The sequence below is a fragment of the Tachypleus tridentatus genome, chromosome 8 (genome assembly GCF_004210375.1).
Source record: "Tachypleus tridentatus isolate NWPU-2018 chromosome 8, ASM421037v1, whole genome shotgun sequence".
NCBI lineage: Eukaryota > Metazoa > Arthropoda > Merostomata > Xiphosura > Limulidae > Tachypleus > Tachypleus tridentatus.
The window spans coordinates 115,448,971-115,471,103 of NC_134832.1; the positions used below are offsets into that span (position 1 = coordinate 115,448,971).

Genomic DNA, 22,133 nt, shown 5'->3' on the forward strand with positions numbered 1-22,133 from the left:
AAACAAATCTAAAACTGAAACCTTTAGTTCAATATGCACAGATGGAGGTCAAAATGCACATTCCATGACCTTTTACAAAGTGCCATTCAACACAGTTTTAATAATGTTTGATGTCACAGTTATCAACAAGTAATTTTACCATACACTGATGATTTAGCAACAGTTCATGGTATAGTAAGTACAATTAACAGGAATACTGAAAACGAACTTTAAGATACACATATTAGAAGTTCTAGAGGCTAAGCAAATTCAGTATACAAACTATACAATGGAAATAATTATTTTTATTCTTCACACAAATATCAATTTCCATTCAAAGTCCAAGTCAAAATGATGCTGTCAATTCACAGATAGGATTGAGTAAAAACACCTTTTCAAAATATTTGGCATTTTGTGTATAATGAACTTATACATTTTATTCAAAGCTTAAACCATTTTGTGTAAATAGTCATAAAAAGTTCCAAATTATAGACAATATTCTTTCTCTACCAGAAAGCTGGTTCAATAAACCAAGCTTATGCACATTAGTTTGAAAAGAGAAACATGCTGCTTGGACACATTTTACCTAAAGACATCCACTTACATCTTTATTTTTTTCATACTGTGCTTTATTTCTTTTTACATTTTAACTCTCAATGCAGTTTTTCTTTTCAATTATAAAAGAGAAGTGGATTAACATACTCAAAAGACACATCTTGTACATAACAATCACTTTATCACTGCCTACCTTTTGGCTCTGTTTTGACCATCTTCACGAAGAAAGGTCAGATCTTTCTCATTTATACTAGCATCAGCAGCAAAAAGGATAACAATAGGCAATCCATGAAAAGGTAATCTATCCTCCTGTTCAAGATTTGATAGTAGGGTTTTTTCCAAACTTTCACGAATGTATTCTAAAGTTTGATGGTTAGAATACACACAAAAACAGCCTAGAAATAATTTAGAAAAATAAAAAAGATAAAATCTTTGATTACTAATAATACTAAAGTAAAACAAATCAAATTTAGTACATACAAACATTTCAAAGCTTAAGCAGTTAATACAAATATGGTACTACTGCTTATTCTACAAACATAGTCATATGTTACAAAAATAATAAACTGAAAAATTATTAAACTACATTACATTTCTCTAAGAAAATTCATAGAAATGGATAAATAATTCAAGGTTAATTAAACACTTTTACTTCATAGTCCAATTCAAGCATGCTTCACATTATGATTAATCAAAATACTCAACACTGATTTATTCAAAGTAATAATTCAATAGTAAAACTAAAGAAATGCATTCACTTTACCAACAAGTTTTTTTTTTGTTTACATGTACACATTACCAAGATGTTAGAAATATTACCAACTCACCATGTGGAAGAAAATCAGATGTTCGAAAGGAGTTGTGAGGCAAACCAACATCACCATCAATTATTCTAAAATCTAAAGTATACCGCACTTTTTCCATCTCAAAAACATCATCTGTACAATAGGCCTAAACAGGAAAATATTATTAAAATATTTGCACTAAATGCTTAGATAGAAAAAAAAAAAATTGCAAAATCATTTGTAAAAACACGTGAAAATGAAGTTGTTTTAACACATAAAGACATGGGAAAATTATTAAAATATACAAGAAATAAGCTTAGATGCAGCAATAATGTATACAGGTATAGAAGATTAATACTCAATAATAAAGCAAAATAAACCAAAATCAAAAAAAGGTCTGCATTAAAAACAGCAAATCCAAATCTCTGACTAATAATATAAACAAAAACAAGCCCAAACAAAAGTCAAAAGGATTCCTAGGGTACAGGCTATAATGTTAGATATAAACTGTACCCTAGATTTTGGAGATTACTGCAGAAGTATGGATACATCTATCAATCTTAACCTCCATTTACTAGTCTCACATGAAGAAATTCATTACTAATAATAAAATAATCAAAATTAGGAGAGTGAGGTGTGTGTGCTCAAGTCTAAAACTTCCCACATGTGTCAGCATTCACTGCCTGCAGACAGTTGTGGGAAAGTGACAGTTCTCCAAAGTAAAGAGAAAAGGAAAAAAAAAGAAAGAAAAAGTAATAATAAGGTGCTAACACTTGGGGGGTAAGCAAGATAAACTTCTCAGGAAGTTGGCATTCCAGCCCCCACATTATGGGTTGTAATTAGCAGCCCAGTGGAGAAATCATACTTGTATATAGGATCAAACAATTATCTAAACAAACTAGTATAACTCCCAACCAACACCCATTACATACACTGTAATTATCAATTTTTAGACTTAAGTTTTATGTGCAAAAAGATGTTCATCTGCATAAAAGTAATGCTAAGTTGTTTAAATGACCTTATTAACAACTAAAAGTACTTATAAAAAGTGTCACTAAAAATATACTTCATTTTTACTTCTTTATATTTATTTAATACACTGTTAAATATCTATTGAAACAAGCTTTGGATAAATTAAACTTGTTCAAATGTGAGAAAAAAAAACAAACATAATCTGCAAAATATGCTTAGAAATAAGAAAAACTTTAAAAACATTTGTAAACCAACTCTTGTTGGATGAAAATTGTTACACACAAGATATATCAGGCTTTAACAGGTAAATTTCTAAAACATTGTATGGTAATATGCCAGGAGAGAAGGGAATTGCTAAAATATTATCTGGTCTTAAGTCTTGATAAAATAAGTCAAGTAAAATATGAAATTGAAGTAAACAGAATGAGTTAGTTTATAAGATGATATATAAAATAATTTTAAATAAGGTTATCAATACATTTTGAATATTTGTCCCATCAGGATAGTGTTGTAAAAACCTAGTTATACCTAAGAAATGTATGTATAATTATAGAATGAGCAAAACAAAATATTTATACCAAATATTTTACTACACAGTTTTTGAAAGATAAACATTACAACAGTTAATTTTTTTTTAACTCTAACACTAATGCTTAAAACATCTCCTCAAGCTCTACAAAAAATGAAACAAACTCCTCACCCTAATAGTGTTAGCCAATTCATCTGCTATACCACTGCACCCTAATAGGACTAGGTTAAGTTGATTGTTTTCTGACTCAAGAAGCCATTGGCTGTTTCGACTCCAAGAAGAAGGCCTGGAAACGAAAGAAATATTTAACTTCAAATAATACATCAGCATCAGTAATAAAAAAAACATGCAGTTGATTCAACTAATGTTTTCCAATTTCTAAAAATTCTACTGATGGCTTCAGTCTATTAGGTTATACACAATGACAGTGTTGTTTACCAATTACCCTGAAGCACTTAAGAATTAATGCATTTTAAAAACTACTTATTTCCTAAAATGTAATTTCAAAATACTACAACTCCCACAAGAGAATAGTGTAAAGTATTTATCTGATGATAGACCAAAAAGTTTGGTCAATGGTTGTATGTATAAACAAAATATGCAGAAATGTGTTCTGAATTTCTGTATGTAACTAACTCTTGTTGCTTAACCCTCTAATTATATAGTAGCAAAGCTTATTCCTAAGGAAGATTTTTTTTTTATATTGGTAATATTTTTTAATGTTGTAGTTTTGATTACATAGTTTCAAGGCCACTAGAAATGGATAGCTTATGATTTCACAGCAGAATCTTTGTTCTTTAACTTTATCCTTGTACATACTAGCAATAAAAGAATTGAGTGCACAATGTTTTAAGCCCCACTGCTCTCAGTTACATAAATTATCTTGATTTAGGTATATATGCAGTGCACACTTGAAAAGCATCCAGTATTCAAAAATTACTTAAGATCAATTTTTTTTTTTTTTTTTCACATTCACTAATCTCATTTTTATGTCAACTGAAAGGGAAGTGTTTGGTGCAAATAAAAGCATAGCTGATAGACTTGAAAAAAAAAAAAAAGTACCATGAATAGAATACAATATACAGATACAGAAGTGAGGCAGTGAATATCAATGAAGTCTTAAAATTGTCCCTAAACTTCTGTGAAAGCACATTATCTTGCTGAAAATATGTAACAATCACATAAAAGGTAGTAGATTCTAAGGCACAATGTACACAAACAAAACAATATCATGCCATAGACCAGCATTTCTCAACTGGTGGTTTGCAAACCTCTAGGGGTTCAAGAGATAATTCTAAGGGTTTTAGATGAAAAATTTGGAAATAGCATCTTTTTCATTTTTCTGGTACCACAGTTTTTACCAATATTTTAATTTCCTTCTAATTTACTGAAGTATTTATGGAAGGAAATAGCTTGATACACAGCCAGATTTAAGACTTTCTCTTCTGTGGAGCCAAACTTTAAAGCACTGTCCTTCAAAACAAGTTTGGAAGACTTATTTTTAGTTAAACGGTTTTGTTTTAAACTTAATTATGTTTTAGGAATTAATTTGGATTTTTCTAGGTACTGACTGAAAACAGATGACAGGGTTTCTTTATTCTCAATACATCAATCATGTTCAAAAAAGTTAGTAGTTTACAAAATTTATTACTCCTTAAAAGGGGTTCAGTGTTGAAACTATTACTCACAGGGTTCACAGAGAGAAAATATTAGGAACCACTACCATAGCCCCTACAGTATAAAACAGCAAAAGGAATAAATGAAAACAAAAACAATACTAATCACAAACAACACTGACACAGCAATCATAAAATGGAGCTCCAGGAAAATTACTGTTCAAAAAACAATGATAAATAAAAATATACATGATAAGGTAGAACTTGTTTTCTCAACAGCATAATTATCTTGCAAATTAAGTATCAGTAAAACTTCTTACTGATAAATCAATACTCTTATCCAAAGAAATAGTAAAACTGATATCTAAATAAATTCATTTTAATTTTTCAATGTCATAATCAACCGTTTTTTTTAAACAGTTTATATTTCACAAAAGATTAAAAACAAGTTCCATAATACACAACATCTGCATGATGTATGAGAATGAAACCAATAATGACTATTAAGATATTATGAAATGCAGAAAGAAATCAAAATTTTATGATTTATGGCACTTGGAGTGTTACAGAGATTAAACAGTAGAAAAAAAAAAATTATTTCATTAGGATGTAGAGCGATAGTTCCATTCTTTATGCAAGACAAATCATCAAGCATCAGATGTGTGGTGCAAGTGCTGTCAAACATTTTTGAACCTACACAAATGATTTAGCTAATCTTCCATCAAGTGTGTATTTCAAATGGTGGTGTCTGGCTTGCATCTCACTTCATAAGAATAATGATTTTCTTATCATTAAAAATGACATCCAAGTGGTATAAGCACAATTTAATGCACCCTTTTCTTGTCTCATTTTCTGAATAGTGATTTGCATTACAGTAACATAATGTTAACTTATAAATTTTGTTTTTACTCAAAGCAGAGTGAAGCTATCTGAGGAATGATGTTTGTTTTACTATAATTGTTTCTAATATGATTATGCTATTTAGATATATCTCAAAGTAGACATGTGTCAGTTAAATATTTTTACCTTGGAGAAAATATTTATGGCAGTTCCTTTTGTAAACTGCAATAGTTGTATGGTATTATATCTTAACCTGAAGTTAACCCTTTCCAGACAGACTCAGTATGCTATACTCAAGCTTGTATACACATTTGTGCATGTAAAGTATTTATACTATAATTTATGATACAGTAAGGGTATCTTCACAAAAACTGAGACTTTTAGTAATGACTGCAAGTGTTTTGTTCACAGAAAATTAGATTTCCTAATGAAGATTTTTATTAAAGCTTTATTTGTGAATATATCAAGTCTGTTTTGGTACTAGTCAGAGTACAAGGTGATTTTCATGTTATGATTAAAGACTATTTTGTCCCAAAAACCTCAAACATTATTTGTGTAATTTATGAAACATCCTAAATATATTTCCAACATTTGCTTTCAGTATGACTATATTTTGTGTTATTTTCTCTACCATAATTATGTGTGGTCTTGTCAATTTAACATAGCAGCATAACCACCACAAAAAAAAAATTAAGAAAGAAATATATAAATTACACTTTTTTCATTCTGGAGTGACTACAGATTACAACACGAAAATCAAACATTTAGTCAAAAAAAAACTTAAGTCACATAATTTTATATATTTATTATTTGTTTTATACTGACCTTTCAGTCATGCATGGTTAACATTACATAACATAACTTGCACTAACATTACCATATTCAATAATATAAAATTGACCTTTAGTCCTTAAAAAGTGACTCTGTCATGGTCATGTTTAGTGAAATAGTATCAGACAGTTATATTTCAATTATACATACGTATACAGATTACTGCTATTTAGAAACAACTTTTTATGTAAAATATAAAATTACATAAAGAAGTAAAGCAAACAATTATCTCTTCTCGCTATGACCTTTAAATTCAGCTGCTGCTTGATGTAGGTTGCTAAGCCTTTCAAAATTTCACATATGGAAGATACAAAATGAAAATTTTTTTTAGATTTTATACATACAGTTGAATATTAAAAAAATTAAATTACTATACTGATATCACAGATATCCACTATACTTTAACAAAATTAGTAACTATGCTTTATTTAAGTCTTAAAAAATTAAAATGGTTCAGAAACCCACTAGGGGAATATTCTAAGCTGCTAGTTGGTTACTCACAATATCATAAATTGAAGCAAGTGTATACAAGTGACCATTTCCAAAAAATGGAAAGAGGTGAACAGAGCCACTGTGTTTGATTCAGTAAAAGTCATATCTCAGCAAAATGAAAAGATGTGTAGTTCTTGTTTTATATTCTAGGATTTCAGTGCTGGTCATTTGAGTTTCCAATTCATACAAAACTACACACAGTATTTTGGTATCACAAACATTTAACTTGAACAAGTGTTGCATCCAACATATCATGACTGACAAAAAACCAATATTTAAGTGTATTCTTTTAATATTTACTTTTAAATTAGGAAATTAGCTAACATATAATACTAAAATTTTAATTACAGCAAACAATTTGATACCAAACTTTGAGATATTTATAAAATAGTTTTTTGACAAACTTTAACACAAGTCAACAAACGTGCTAAAATGGTTTTTGATATGTGATCAATTGTGATAGGGTTAGAAACTTAAACACAAATATATGGCCCTCTGACATTTAGAACTATTCTTTAAAGTATTGTTTAGTAGATAATAAACAGTAAAAAAATCCTCTTCAAATTCTGCATGTTTTCATTCCAATAATTTAATACAATTAACATCTGCAGTTTTAATAAATCAAAGAGAAACTTAAATACGTAAATAGGATGCATGTAAAAATTTTCTTACATACCTATGTGCTTTTTGAGCTATGACTTTTTCAATGAGATTATCCATACAGTTAGGAAATGCTGGACAATGTTCTTTTATAGGACCATGCACAAAGCCTAAGTGTCTAAGCAGCATGAGCATTCTATCTTGATCTAGTCTATCTAAAGCTTTATACCTGTAGGAAGGCAAGATACATTTCAACTTATCTTCATACCAGACATTTAATGTATATTCTCAAAATAAAATAAATTACAACTTACAAAAAAAAGAAAAAAATATAAGGCCTGATATAGGTTTAAGCTTAAGTTTCACAATTAAATTTCATTATTTTGGCAGTGTAATACAAATCCCTTAATAGTTCTTTTCAATTTTTTTCTGAAAATAAAGCTCATGTTTTAAAAAATAATAATTTATAAATTCCTCAGACTAATTTCGTATCAGCAAAAATGACCAACATATTTTCATTACAACTTTAAAGAAAGTATTTAAACAGCAATGTCTGGGCTTAAAGAGTTTGGGATCAATCTATCATAGTAAAATCATTTTAATATGTAATTCTAATATAGATAAAAGTTTGTATTTCTTACAAACTAAACATAAATGTTTTAACCCTTTGAATGCATAATTAAATTATGAGTGAGTTCTCAAAAAGTGTCAATTATCCAAAAAAAAATGAAATTTAGAATTTGAGATTTTAGCATTTTTTCAATATCACAATCCACAACTTGCACTTTTGCTCAGTGATATATGCATGTATGGTATTAAGATAGAAATTCAGGGACATGCAAGTGTCGTGATTGTCCCACAAGGAGGAGAGGTTTTTGTGATACTATGGGATAAATATATTTGTTGTACCAAAGAGCTATAAATAAAGTTGGATAAATTTGATTACAGCATTCAAAGGGTTTAAAGTAAATAGTGTTAGAAAACAGTGATACAGCATTCAAAGGGTTAAAGAAATAGTGTTGGAAAATAGTGATCACTAAGCCATTTTACGTAACCCCATGAAGAATAAAGTCTAAATCCTAACCTTATAATTTAAATCCAAACAACAACCTTCAGAATGTCTGCTATTTTATATATGGAAGTAAATCTAGACATTTTACAAATACATGTGTTTAAAACAAATTTTATATTACTTAAAAACTTGTTAGTTCAAGTTCTTTTAAATGAAAGTCTGTTCAATTCAAATGAATTTCTCTTTAAATCACAATATCAATAACCATCAATGAAATCAGATAATTTTTAATTTTAACCTAACTGCAGGTTTTAGTTCCTTCTTTTGTACTCAGTAAATTTACTTCCATAATACATGCATTTACACATCACAAGTTCATGCCTAAAGTATATATTCTCACAGATGACATGACCATTTCTTGAATATATTATTTATAAAACTTATTTATCTTATTATGAAAATTTAATATATAACTAAGGAATTTGGTAGGAACAGCTGGTAAAGCTCTCAAGTGGGAAGAGAGGAAATATTAAACAGGGAAAAAAATAAGCTCTTATAATAAAACAGTACAGGTTATAAACTATAACAAAACAGAGGTAATAAAACTTGTGAAAAACCTGCTTCTTCAGTTGCAAAATCAAATTAATTGTATATAGGATTACATGTAAAAGTCCGATTTGTTTTGAATTTTGTGTAAAGCTACATGAGGGCTATCTGTTCTAGCCATCCCAAATTTAGCATTGCAAGACTAAAAGAAAGACAGTTACTCATCACCACCCACCACCAACTCTTGTACTACTCTTTTACCAAAAAATACTGGGATTGACCATCACATAATGCCCCCACGGCTAAAAGAGCTAGCGTGTTTCAAGTTATGGAGATTCGAACCCATGACCTTTAGATCACGAGTCAAGTGCCTTAACCAGCTGACCATGCCAGGCCACATGTAAAAGAGAAACAAAAAATCAGCAGACCTCACTTCTTTAATTAGTCAGAAAGTTAATTTAACACAAAAGGTAAAAAGTTAATCTATCTTTATATTTCAGCCTGCTCAAATTGTGGTATGTATGTTGGAAAAGATATTGAAAACAAAATTGTAATAAGAAAATTATATGCAACTACGTAGACTTACATACTTCAGCATTACGATCTATAAAAAGATACAAAATTTAATTTGTCAATAAAACCTCAATATTTTTTTAAAAACTTGTTTCTTTAGAATGTCTTAAACTCATTAATTTTTATATTAACCAGGTTTCAGTTTATTTTCCTCCTTAATGTATGATAATGTTTTTACATTTAAATTGTAAATGCATATAATATTTCAATAATCTTTTAAAGACCACAAATAAGCCAAATATAACCAATTTTTACTGATCAAGAAACTGTTGAAAATAAAACATATCTATATTTTAAAATTTATACCAAAGCACTACCAAATCATGTACAATCATCTAATGTGAGGAATCCACAGTATAGGTAGGAACACAAATATTCCTAAACACTAACAATTAATAGCAAAAAATAAAGTAAAATAAAAATCAGTAATTACTAAATCTTAATTGGTTGATTAGTTTTTAATCAAAAAAGTTCTTAAAAAAAAGCCTAAAATTCAATCTTCAGAGTGACCTACTTGCAGTGTTTTATTTTCTAATGTGACAATTTTTGTTGGAAGTTTTATTTCTTTTCACAAAGCTGATATCTGAATGATTAACATTTTTCTTTGAGAAAATGTTTAACTAAAAACAGCTGATAACAGAAATTAGTGATTAATCTTTCAAAAATAAAAAAAATACCTAATTACAGAGAAAAAAAAAAGATAAGTGAAGATGCAGTGAATGCCTCAACTGAGTTCCATTTTATAAAAAGGTATAAAAATGTTTTAAATGAAGTAATTTTTAAAATCACACAAGGCTTTCAGTAACTCTTCTTACTCATTGATATGAAAATTTTTAATTGAAGCAGAAACCTAATGGTTTGATGATGATGGGCAAAGTTTTGAAAAAAAAAAAAATTGAAATTTACGTTAAGTTCAAACACTAATTCCTCAAGCCTTCAAAACTGAAACAAACTATTTTTAAGAGAATAAAAAAGTAACTTAGGAAATCTAACTTTTGTGTAGTTTACAGACTAAATACCTATTTCAACATAAATAAATTCCAATCTTAAAATTTTATAAAACCTTAAGAAAGAAAGATAAATTTTCAAAGACACCAATTAACCATGTTTTTCATCCTTTTTTTCCCTTGTTTTAACAATCAACACACCTGCGAGAAAACTAATTCATTAAAAATGTTCATCACAAATTCTATTAATGTTTGAGGGTTACCAGTAGTTTTCAAATAGTTTAAAGTAACCTTCTAAAAACAGATTTCCTTTAGCAGTATTGTGAAGGTCTCTAAGTGAAATAAGTTACAATTTAATTATACCTTCCACTAAACATCAATCACTTCTGTATCTTGTTTGAACTTTAAGGAAGAAAAAGTATAGCTCCTGATCTTACCTTGAGTCTTCCCTTAAAGTTTCTGTAATTTTGCTAATGTCTTCTTGTGTTATCACACTACCTGGCCCTATACTTGTAAAGTGGTAGAAAATCTCTGCATTTTCTAACAAAAGTTCTTGGAAATTTTGCTTTGCTCTTTCTGTAATATCTTTTTGGTGTTCATCATAAATCTCTTGTAAATCAGGTTCCAAAAGAGCTTCAAAACATTCTCTTCCCATAAATAAAACCCGCACTTCAGAAAGACTCTTCCCAGGTGTTACATAACCAGTTTCTTCCAATAACTGCTTAAACTGTTTCCTCATTCTAAAATGAGAGAATATGGGAATAAAACTTTGATATATTTATTCATTTGGTTATTAATATAGTTCTCAATGCTGTGTTATTAAACATGTCTACCTTTTTTAAAGCAAAACAGGTCAAAGAACTGTCCAACATGATAATTTCTCTAATGCCTTGAACTTTGTGAAAAGATATTTAATACTAGTCTACTAACATATTTCTAATGACAAATATGTCAACATAAGGATAAGTACTTGAGAAAGGTTTCACTCAGTAGCCAGATGGTTGGTTTAACAATAAAAAAAAATTCATTTTGCAAAATGTTACCCTTTTTTTTTTTTCAAGCAAAAACTCTTCAGAGCCCACTTACTTCATTAGGAAACAACAAAAAAACAATTGAATTCATATCTAACTTTGCTTTTTTATTCACATTTAATTTAAAACTGTTTCCAAAATGATATGACCTTTAACAATAAACCATGTTTATAATACTTTAATAGAGCAACTTACTCTTGTTGAATAAGACAAACTTTACACTTATAAAATAATAATATTGTATGTTATATGAATTCCAAGTTCTTTACAATGATGCACTAGAGTGAAATAAGTATGTATATTTCAATACAAACAAAATTAGAGTTACATTACAACACAGAAATGATAAGAATTACATTCACAGCATTTAAAACTACAGAATGTGGAGGATAAGTGAACATGTAACTCTTGCAATCCAACTCAGAGACTAGAATGTTTTAAAGCAAAAACACTTACTCCTTTCTTTTTTCATCTGCCTCTAATGATGCCTTATGTTCCTGAAAGCAGGATTCTGCTTCAGAAGTGTCTAGAATATCCAATGGGATACGAGTTTCTGTACTATCCACCAAGTCGCTTTCTTGCCATGGTTGTTCATCAGGGCTCTCAAGAAAATACTGATTAAAGTCTGGATGTTGTTGGAGTTTTGTCCGTACATTTCTCCAGTCCCTAATATGGATAAGAAAATACTTGTAAAATATACCAAAGTAATACATACCACCACAAAGAGTAAAACAATTTTTCTTTTTAAATGAAGTAAAAGGATTAAAATTAAATAATTAAGAGCATGAAATCTAAATTTAGAAATAAAATATAAAATCTGGCTTACCACATATAGACATTTACCCTTCTAAATGCTTTAAGATTAGACTTGTGTGCAAATAGTATTGGAACAATGCACAAATTTTGCAAGTCAGAATATTGTTTTTCTTAAATGCTATAAAGTAGATTAGTACCATATCCTTCCATAAACTATATTTAATCTTATACTTTCCCATTTAACCAAAATACCTTAGAAATTAAAATGTACATGCAGTTCACTTTGTGTTATTGTAAATTAACACACCAACAGTCTACCAGTTCTTGGAAAAACAAGTGAATAAATATTTCATTAGTGCTCATACAACAGCACATAACTGATTAAAATCCAAAATCAAAGTAATATCCAGTTACTTCCAGAATAATTCAACAACTATTTTGTTTCTGATGAAAGAAAATCTCTTTAAAGCATGGTCTGAAGAAACAAGCTTGTTTATAATTTGTGACGACAGATATTCAAGAGATTATACTCAGTCTACTGCACAGCAACATTTACCTCCATATATGATGAATGAAACTTGACAAAACTCAGCAAAAGTAACTACAGTGCAAACATCATTCAAGAAAACAAATTAATTACTATTTCAAACCACTTAGCTGAAAATGCAAGTTATTTAATGTATTTCAGTAAGTTATTAAATGTAGTAACTCAATACAAAGACTAAAGACAGTCCCATCTAGTATCATAACATGAATATCTACATTTTCACTCTTAAATCTAAATTTAAAAATTCAATTATAAAAATATTTGAAAGCCATAAAGTTTTCCTTATCAAATGTTTTTCATCCTCAAAAAATACTTATGTCAGAATTACAAAATAACTATGTTGATTTTTCTCATTAGAATGTTTCATGATAAAATCAGTATGCTGCTCATGCGAAGTCTTTTGAATTACTGCTAAATACATGATTTGTTTTTATAATCCATGCTGCCTTAAAAGACAATTGCTTTTTTATACAAGCTGAAATTTCACTACAAATGATGAAAAACAAACATTTAACATAAATTTCAAAATTATGTTTATATTGATGAATTTTAAATATGAGCATTAATACTTATTAGTACTGTTACTATAATTTTTTTTCAGAAATTAACACTTCAATACTTGACTTTTCAGAAGATTAATACATTTAACTCACAAATAAACAAACTATCCTAACCCACTACAAGTCATGGGTCAAAGGCCATGAAATCACATTTAATGATTTACATTCAAAATTTTATTGAACTACCATTTTAAAAATTTATGTCAATAAATTTGCTATCAATCTTTGTAGATAAAATTTTAGTATTATACATTAGTTTATTTCTTAATTTAAAAGTAAATATTAAAAGAACACACATATATATTGATTTTTGTGTGTTACATGGTATGTTGAATGCTGCATTTGTTCCAATTAAATTTTGTGTGATGTTCAAATACAGTCTAGTTTCATATAAATTAGGAACTCAAGTTACCAATATTAACAAGCTGGAATATAAAATAAGAACTTTCTATTATTTCTAGTTGCTCAAATATTGCTACATGTACTGAATCAAACAGTGATTCTGCCTACCTCTTTCTACTTTTCAAGACACTTAGTTGCATAAACCTACATCTGCCTATGACATGTGAATAACCAAACAAAAACTCAATCTCCCCCACAAGGTTCTCTGAGCCTTTGCAAATTATTTTCAAAGGAAATCCTTTCTTTTCACTCTGGATACTGAAGAGGGCAAGTTGACACTTTTGTGAGATTGAAATTTCATTTTTTTGGACCCAAATACAACTTAATTACTAAGCTTGATAAATTATTCTTGAATTCTATGGTACTGATATAGTACCATTTTTGGTAATTTCAAATGTATACATTACACCTAAGAATTATTTTGCTTCACATCCTCCACATGCAAAATCTGATAAGGCTTAGTAACCAGCAGCAAGAGAGTACAAAACTCAACTTCAAAAGAATTCATTGCTGTATTTCTTTTATTTGCTGTTCTATGTTTGAAGCAAAATAACTAACAACTTATTTGTAACTAGTAATGATATATATAATAAATATAAGTGAAATGTGATTGTATTTCACAAAACAGTAGTCCAGTAAAATACAGCCAAGACAGGTAACTCTGTAAAGGCCAATCCTCATGTACTTGGATAAGGTAACACAAGTGCAAATATGCTGCATCACTGCAACTTCTGTAATGTTAGCCAGGTACGACTGGAAGGTTAATATAATAAAAATAATACACATGCATAATGTTATAAGTTTTAAGATATTTATACTAAACATTTGTGTTTATGTTATAATCTGTAGTAATTTTACAATAAAAAAAGCATAATTTATATTTATTTCCTAATTTATTTTGGCTCTTAAGAGGTCAATCAAACTGACAGGCCCCACATAGCTAGGGCAGAGAAAACAACAGACAAAATATAGTTTTAATGAAAAGAAACATTCGAAGTGTATTTAAGAGGTTTTAGAAACTACAAAAATAATACAGATTTTTGGGATGAAGATAAGTTTGTAATAATAACATGAAAATCACTTCGTGCTTAGGCTGGTAACAAAACATTCGATATTTTCACAAACAAATCTTTAGTAAAAATACTTGATTAAAAAAAAGTGATTTTTTGTGTGCAAAAAATCTACAAGCTTTATTAAAAGATTACCAAATTTTGTGAAGATACACTTACTGCATTAAAAGTTATAATAAAAATACCTGAAAGGTGCAAATATGTACATGAACTTGTATTTTGTACCAAGCTTACAATCAACAAACCATAAAACATTGATATCAGTTGAATAATTTGATGAAAAAGATCAAATAACAAATTAAGTACTATTTGTAGAACAGCAATATCAACTAGACTAGGCAGGCAAGATATTTAAGTTTAAAATAATTAAAAAACATCCTTTCAATTGACATTTGAGAAACAACTAAAGTTAAAAAGGTACATTGGCCTAACCACAAGGCCACCAAATAATTAGCAATAACAGTCTACAACAGCCAACTTTCAGGATATGGAAAAACAGGGAGGCCACAAAATAGATGGTGATGGAGTTTCTGAAACACAGCATCATTCCCACAAAGATTACCTGCCTCAACCAGGAAAGGAGACTACATCTTCCAACAAGCTAATATTCATATACAGTGAACAAAACAAACATACAACCAATGTCACAATAATGAAAATAGTATTTCAGTTAACATGGTTTAAGAAGTAAACACTTGCAACAATCAACAGAAAAAAACAAACAGTGAAAAAAGCAGAAATAAACACTTAATGAATTAGAAATACCAAATTAGCATACTTCAACAAAAAGATATTTTATGCCACTTATCAAACTATTTAACTATTTTATTCTATGAATTTTCAATTTAAATTATTTCATGTATGGCTAAGAGAATTTTCTAGATATACTTGTTTTCATGCAGAAAATATATTAATAAATTATAACTGATATACACACACAATTTATTACTTAGCTGTTTGCAATTCACAGTAAACTGTTCTATATATGTGTGTAAACATTCATATTTGCAAAAATTATTTTGGTTTGGTGATGTGTAATCACCACCATATTCATCAACTAAATATCCTTTTAAATGATATCTAGTTGTTACATTACTTAAGTTTCTTTTATCAAGCTTTGCTACAGTTAGTTTTACTTAAAGTATAGTCAATTAAAACAAAATATTTACATTGCTACCACTTGTATCTTCATGAAACATGTCAGTTGCTTGTTTATACAGTAGCAGTTTGACTAAACAACATATGTAACTTAATGTACTGCATGTGCATCTGTCATTTTCACTCTGCTTTATGTCCTTAACGTTTATTGTTGTTAAAAGTACTTACTTTTAAAGTCAACCCAAATATAAGCTGTAATATTTGACTCTTGTAATTGTGATCATGGTTATATGTTGCATAGGTTTGCCAGAATTTTGCACAAAGTTATTCAAGGGATAACTGTGTTAGCCATTCCTAATGTTGCAGTGTAAGAACATAGAAAAGGCAGTTAGCCATCACCACCCACCACCAACTCTGGAACTACTCTTTCACCAACAAATAGTGGGATTGACCATCATATTATATTGCATCCACGGTTGAAGGGGTAAGCATGTTTAGCGTGATGGGGTTCAAAGCCAAAACTGCAACCCTCAGACTACAGGTCATGTGCCCTAACCACCTGGTTACGACAGGCCCATACTGGATAGGAGTATTTACTTTTTAAATCTCAAAGTGCAAAGTATTTTTTCATGACTGTTGAGTTACATCTTCAATTTCTATACATTATGATTTAGACAAAAGGGTGCCTATTACAGTGTTAAAACATGTACACTTACATATGGATAAACATCACTTGTACTGTTCATGAAAAACACAAAAATTATACATCATATTATTATAGTCAAATATACCTTAATCACTAGAAGAAATATTCCAACTTCCCCATTGTATTGGCTTAGCAAATTACACTCATAGTTTGTATACTTTGTACTTGAATAATTCTTATATGAAAATTTCTTTAAAATGATTTTCAAAAGCAAAAATATTGTATTGAAGGTAGAAATATTTTTCGTATATTCTAAAATTTAAGTTTGATCTTTTTAAATATGTTAGCAGAAAAGTTTTATATTTAGCCATTATTTTGACGTTTTTCAAAAATTTCACTAATACAAAAACTAAAAACCGATGAAGATATTTATTAAAATTGAGCTAAATTGCAATAGCAACAAGCTTTTTAAGGCTTAAGTAGTTGTCAATGAGGAGGCATTTCACACTATATTTCACTATCAACTTCTGATCAACTCCTGTCAAGGTTATAAGCAATGTCAACTGTATAAAGTCTGGCAAAGAAAACTTTATATATATTTTTAAAAATTCTTTATTGCGGCGTTACATGTGATTTTTCCATTTCCACAAAAACATTTATTTAATCGACCGCCATGATTTTGTAGCACCGCGTGAATCGCCAATATACCACGTACAAGCAGGATCGTTCCCCACGGCACGAAGTTTACGTTCTACAGGCTGATAGAAAGTATCGATCCCGTACAGCAACTAAGGTAAGACGGAAATCTTTGATATGACGTGGAATTCAAAAACACGCTGATGGTTTGAACTATAAAAAAGTTTTATCGTGACGACAAAAAAAAAAAAATACAATGGTCGAAACTGCTGAAAAATATCCGTCAAGTACTTAATTGGTGTTTATGTCGCATCCGATATAAACAACAAAGTATACTAAGCACTGTAACACTGAGCAGTTTTATTTACACCACAATAAATGTAACAACCAGCCAAGGGTTTTGTATTCACCACTATACAAACGAAATATTCTGCTAGACTCGTCCGTATGAATATTGGAACATTAACACAAGGGGCATCACCGATCGCCAATATGATCGTGGCGTCGTGTGGTTTAAAAGAAAAAAACAAAACAAGCTCAGTAAATCTGAAAAACATTTGCATGATGCAATATTTTTATATTATTAAATACAATTAATAGCAAAAAGAAGAAACAACACAGTAAATTGGAAATTCATTTTCGCGACTAAAGTTGACAATTTTAAATATAAATCAATATAGTAACAATAAAAATCTGTGGCACACAAATATAAATCTGGTAACACAGGGTGTTCGAAAAGTCACCGTGCAGTTTTGTCTGTTAATAAATATACAAGTGCACAGTGACTTTCCGAACACCCTGTATAAAAGTGTTTTAAGTAAGAGAAAACTACTGCATATTATGCCACAAACTACCTAAATAATAAAATAAACAGAGTTTAGAGAAAAAATATACACAAATAAGATGCGACTAGTTGGCATTTATGGCAAAGTTACAAACCTACACAATTAAAAGTGTGGAGAATATTTTATGATATACCATGGATTCACCAGCTAGGAAACCCAGACCTTTTCTACCACAAAGTCCACGTAATCATTCATTGTCCTTCCGCATTTCTTACGGAAAGTGAATCACCATGATAAAACTGATTATTATATATCTAGTTAGCGCGATTTCATAGTCACTGATTTTTTAAAATAAAATTGCATCGATTTATGTAATCACAAATATACACACACACACATATTTGACTACTTTATTTAGACACAGTTCATGCAAAGGTAACTTCGGGTATTACACTCTGTCCGTTTAAAAAAAACACAAAAAAACTTAATGTTTTTTATTCATGAAACTGTGATTCATTATTATTGACTTGGTTCAGACATACGTCTAGTCATGCTGTATTACTTTTACTTGTATTATTTCCATAAACGCTATCATGATTAGTACATAAATAAAATTATGCTCGTTATTCAAGACGCTACATTTTCTGGGATCACAAGTTACAAAGAAATATATATACACACTACCATGGTAAGATCGGCCTTTAATTTATTCAAAAGATTAGGACAGAAAAAGAGCGACTGCAGTCGTCTTCAGCTACACATTGTCAGTCAATGTAGCGTAGGCGTTAGATAACACATGAATGGCTGAGGAAAAATCATTACAAACTCCACGGTCAATAATCTACGGCGAGCTACTCCTGTACAACTAGTTTTGTTTATTTGTGTTGTTACGTTATGCGTCACGACTGCAGGTGGTGCCAGGTGGGAGAGAGGATTTTAAACAGCGGTCCAGTTTTCTTTACGAAGTCATTACTAATTAACTTACATATTTTAAATTTTCATGTCACTTTGCTATTTAACACGTACATGTGAGTGCGTGTGGGAAAATGAATCGATGACACGATGAAAACAGTCATGCTCATAAGTTGTTCATGTAAAAAAGTTGTAAATTCCAAATAAAAAGTTTCACAAATTCAATAAATAGTTTTAAGAAAGTTAAAGCATTTTAGAACCCATTAAAATTAGGTTTCGTATGTTTCAGCATATTCATTACATTAAAAATATAAAAGTTTATGCCTGAAATCAGTGAGACACATTGCACAAATCTTACATAAAAGTAAACAATACATCAAAGTCAAACGCAATAAAAATACAGTGAAGGGAACAACAAATCACATTATTAACTACAATAAACTTTATTCCAGCTTTACCGTATAGACCTTCCTCTTAATGAACCCTGTTTTGCAAGCAAATCTCTTAAGTAGGAATTACAATGCCTCTCAGCAAAAACTGTTGAATTTTTAATTTTTCAAATTATCACTCCTGTACATCACGTTTATAAGTGGAATATAAACCTAGTGATCCCATGTTAATATCCTATCAAGTTAAAAAAGAAATATATTAAGATGGTTATCTTTAAGTAACTTCCCAAAAGAAGGTAATGAAATTTAAGTCAACATATTAGTACAAATTTTTAAACAAAAAAATTATTTTTCACTCAACACGGGTTGGTATATAAACATAATGCTGTCAGTACTATGACTAATAAATCTAATGTTTGTTTTAAATTCATAAAAATATTACAAAATATATCAAATATTAAAAGGTTTGATTAAATTTACAAATAATAGTAAAACAGCAAAAAATAAAATCAAAGTATGCACACAATGATAATAGCTCAAGTTAAATCAAAAAGTTTTAAAAAAGGATGTTTAATGATCAGCTAATTAACTACATCAAAACACTTTTAAAACTATCAAACAAGGGGATAAGGTATCCTATTTAAGTCCACTTATATTTCAATGCCTCTGCATCCAAACCACTAAGGCTACACTGAAAAATGGTTCAGTCTTATATATCTTTCATTGAGAACAATGCAGATGTATTGATCATTTTTCTCAGAAACCTCCTTACTTTAGTACTTCAACTTTTAAGAAGCTCTGCAGAAGGGTCAAGAATCACGTTTTCTCTCAAACTTCACAACAGCTAAGTTGAAAAACTTGCATATCTTTATTAAACAAATTAAATCTTTACATCAGTTGAATGTGCATTTATGTTGTGTGAAGCTTCTGACACACAAATTAATGAAAGTGACTTCTTTTGTTTAAAGTACACTTGAGGTACAAACTCATAACTTGTACGTACTTTTACCTTCTCTTTATACGATATACACAAACTAGCAGTAAGTCTGTTCACTAACAGTATAAAAGTCAAGTTTGGTTATAATACTTATTATAGAGTAGAAAATTGTTTTAGAAGCATTAAAAAGCTTCATTTTTCACATTTTATTTTTCTTTCTACTCTTCTTTACAAAAATACCAGCATATTATAGCGTAAGATAAAAAACATGCAATTAAGTTTTTAAATGTCTTTGTATAAATACTGAACGATTTTGTTTAATATGATCCCTGGTATATAGACAGTATTTTGCAAACTTAAGATGGTGGTGATGGATCCATAAGAGTGAAGGATGAAAATTAAAAACCTTTAATGTCAAATGGATCACCAATATAAAAGCTACATTTTGTTCAATAACAAAGCAGCATACAGAAAATGAGTCAGAATCAGTCATTGTATACTTTGGTTCTATATATCAGTGATTACTTTGTTGTTTACTAATTAGTTTTTAAAATATTTAGTTCATAATTATTGGACAAAATGCAAAAAACATCAAAACTTCATAAACCAAATAATCATAACTTTGTATCCTCTGTAAAATAAAATCTAAATAAAAGGTATTTTCAAGAACTATGCTACTTTCAAGTTTAACAATGTACATTTTAAGTACTGATAAAAAAACCTTTTATCATGAAATTAAATTCTTACTCTTACATTCTTATCTTCAAATAAGGTATGTTAAACACAACATTTTATTTTTATTTTGCCAATTCTGAGTTATCGAAAAACATTTTAAGTGGTTGATAGGTTTTCCTTCAAAACTTTAACCTTTAAAAAGCTTGTAATCTTATATTGCATTACAGAACAATAAAAGCTCAAAAGACAATTTATCAGAGAAATTAGCTAATAGCAATTGTAAATCATTAATCTTTCCTACGTTTTTATGCACTATGAAACTTACTTAACAATTTCAGGCTATATTACTATTTTATTCATGTTTTCAAATCAATCATAAGTTAGTGTACTTACCCATCACCTAAACTTTGAAGGTCTGGAAGAAGTTCACTAAGTACTTCTGGTAGTATCTTTATGTACATCTGCATTTTTCTTCTGATGTATTCCTCTTTCAGTTTCTTTACATGGCGCCTGAACATTTTCTGAGCATTATTATGTCCAAATAAGTCACAGTAATGAAGAAAATCTGAGTTTTGGGCAAACTTTTTGCTCACACTACTCCATACTGCTTTGTAGTCCGTTACCTGAGCTCTTATGAGTGATTGGTAGGCTTCTGTTGCTACATCCAATACCTCTTTTCTACGCTGTGCAGCTTCAATAAATGGCACAATTTTAGACTTGCCTTTGGTCCTATCAATCATCTGAGCAAGTACAATAAAGGCTAAGTCAACATTAACATTTTCATGGGCTGAAGTTTCTACAATTGGAATGTTCCCTTTATATTCCTTCCTATTAACAAGACGTTCCGCTTCTTTGATGTAACTATCCCTAGCTTCATCACTCTTTGTTGTGGCCAGCACAATAGGTTTTTTTGTCTTCACTAAATTGTTTAATATAAGACTTGTAAATTCCACTTGTTTTTCAATAGTACGGCCTGGCACATCACATGTATCAAACACACACACAAATCCATCTATGTTCAATTTCCCCTCTGGAATCATTTTCTGTTCATATTCTTTTTCAATACCTGTGACAAATGTGGAATATTAATACTAACTTATAACTATCGTTTTTGCATATGCACACACTAAGCCCACAATTATACTAGAAGATTGCAATTACATTTGTTACATCAGTTTATCTCTCAGTTTTGTTTCATTGAATGAAAAAAAATACAAAACATAAAACAAAGACCAATAAAACAAATTGAAAATGATAAATTTTCTGTACTTGTAATTTTGTGATGAAAATAAAAAAACATTTTCTTCAGCTAAAGATTAAATTAATAATGTAACTCAAAATACTTAATATTGCATAAAATTCATTATGTATCTAACTTAGTGGTCTGAACAAAAAATGAAAATACACATCCA

General features: G+C 29.3%; 1 protein-coding gene across 1 annotated transcript in view; it reads right to left on the reverse strand.

Moving 5' to 3' along the window:
- LOC143223256 (rho GTPase-activating protein 190-like) overlaps window positions 1-22,133 on the reverse strand; it is a 148,596-nt gene that overhangs the window by 48,826 nt on the left and 77,637 nt on the right. The window contains 7 exon segments of the mRNA XM_076450966.1: window positions 728-929; window positions 1,362-1,485; window positions 2,992-3,106; window positions 7,276-7,428; window positions 10,715-11,017; window positions 11,765-11,974; window positions 21,115-21,787. Of these exon segments, the coding sequence (XP_076307081.1) occupies window positions 728-929; window positions 1,362-1,485; window positions 2,992-3,106; window positions 7,276-7,428; window positions 10,715-11,017; window positions 11,765-11,974; window positions 21,115-21,787 (1,780 nt within the window).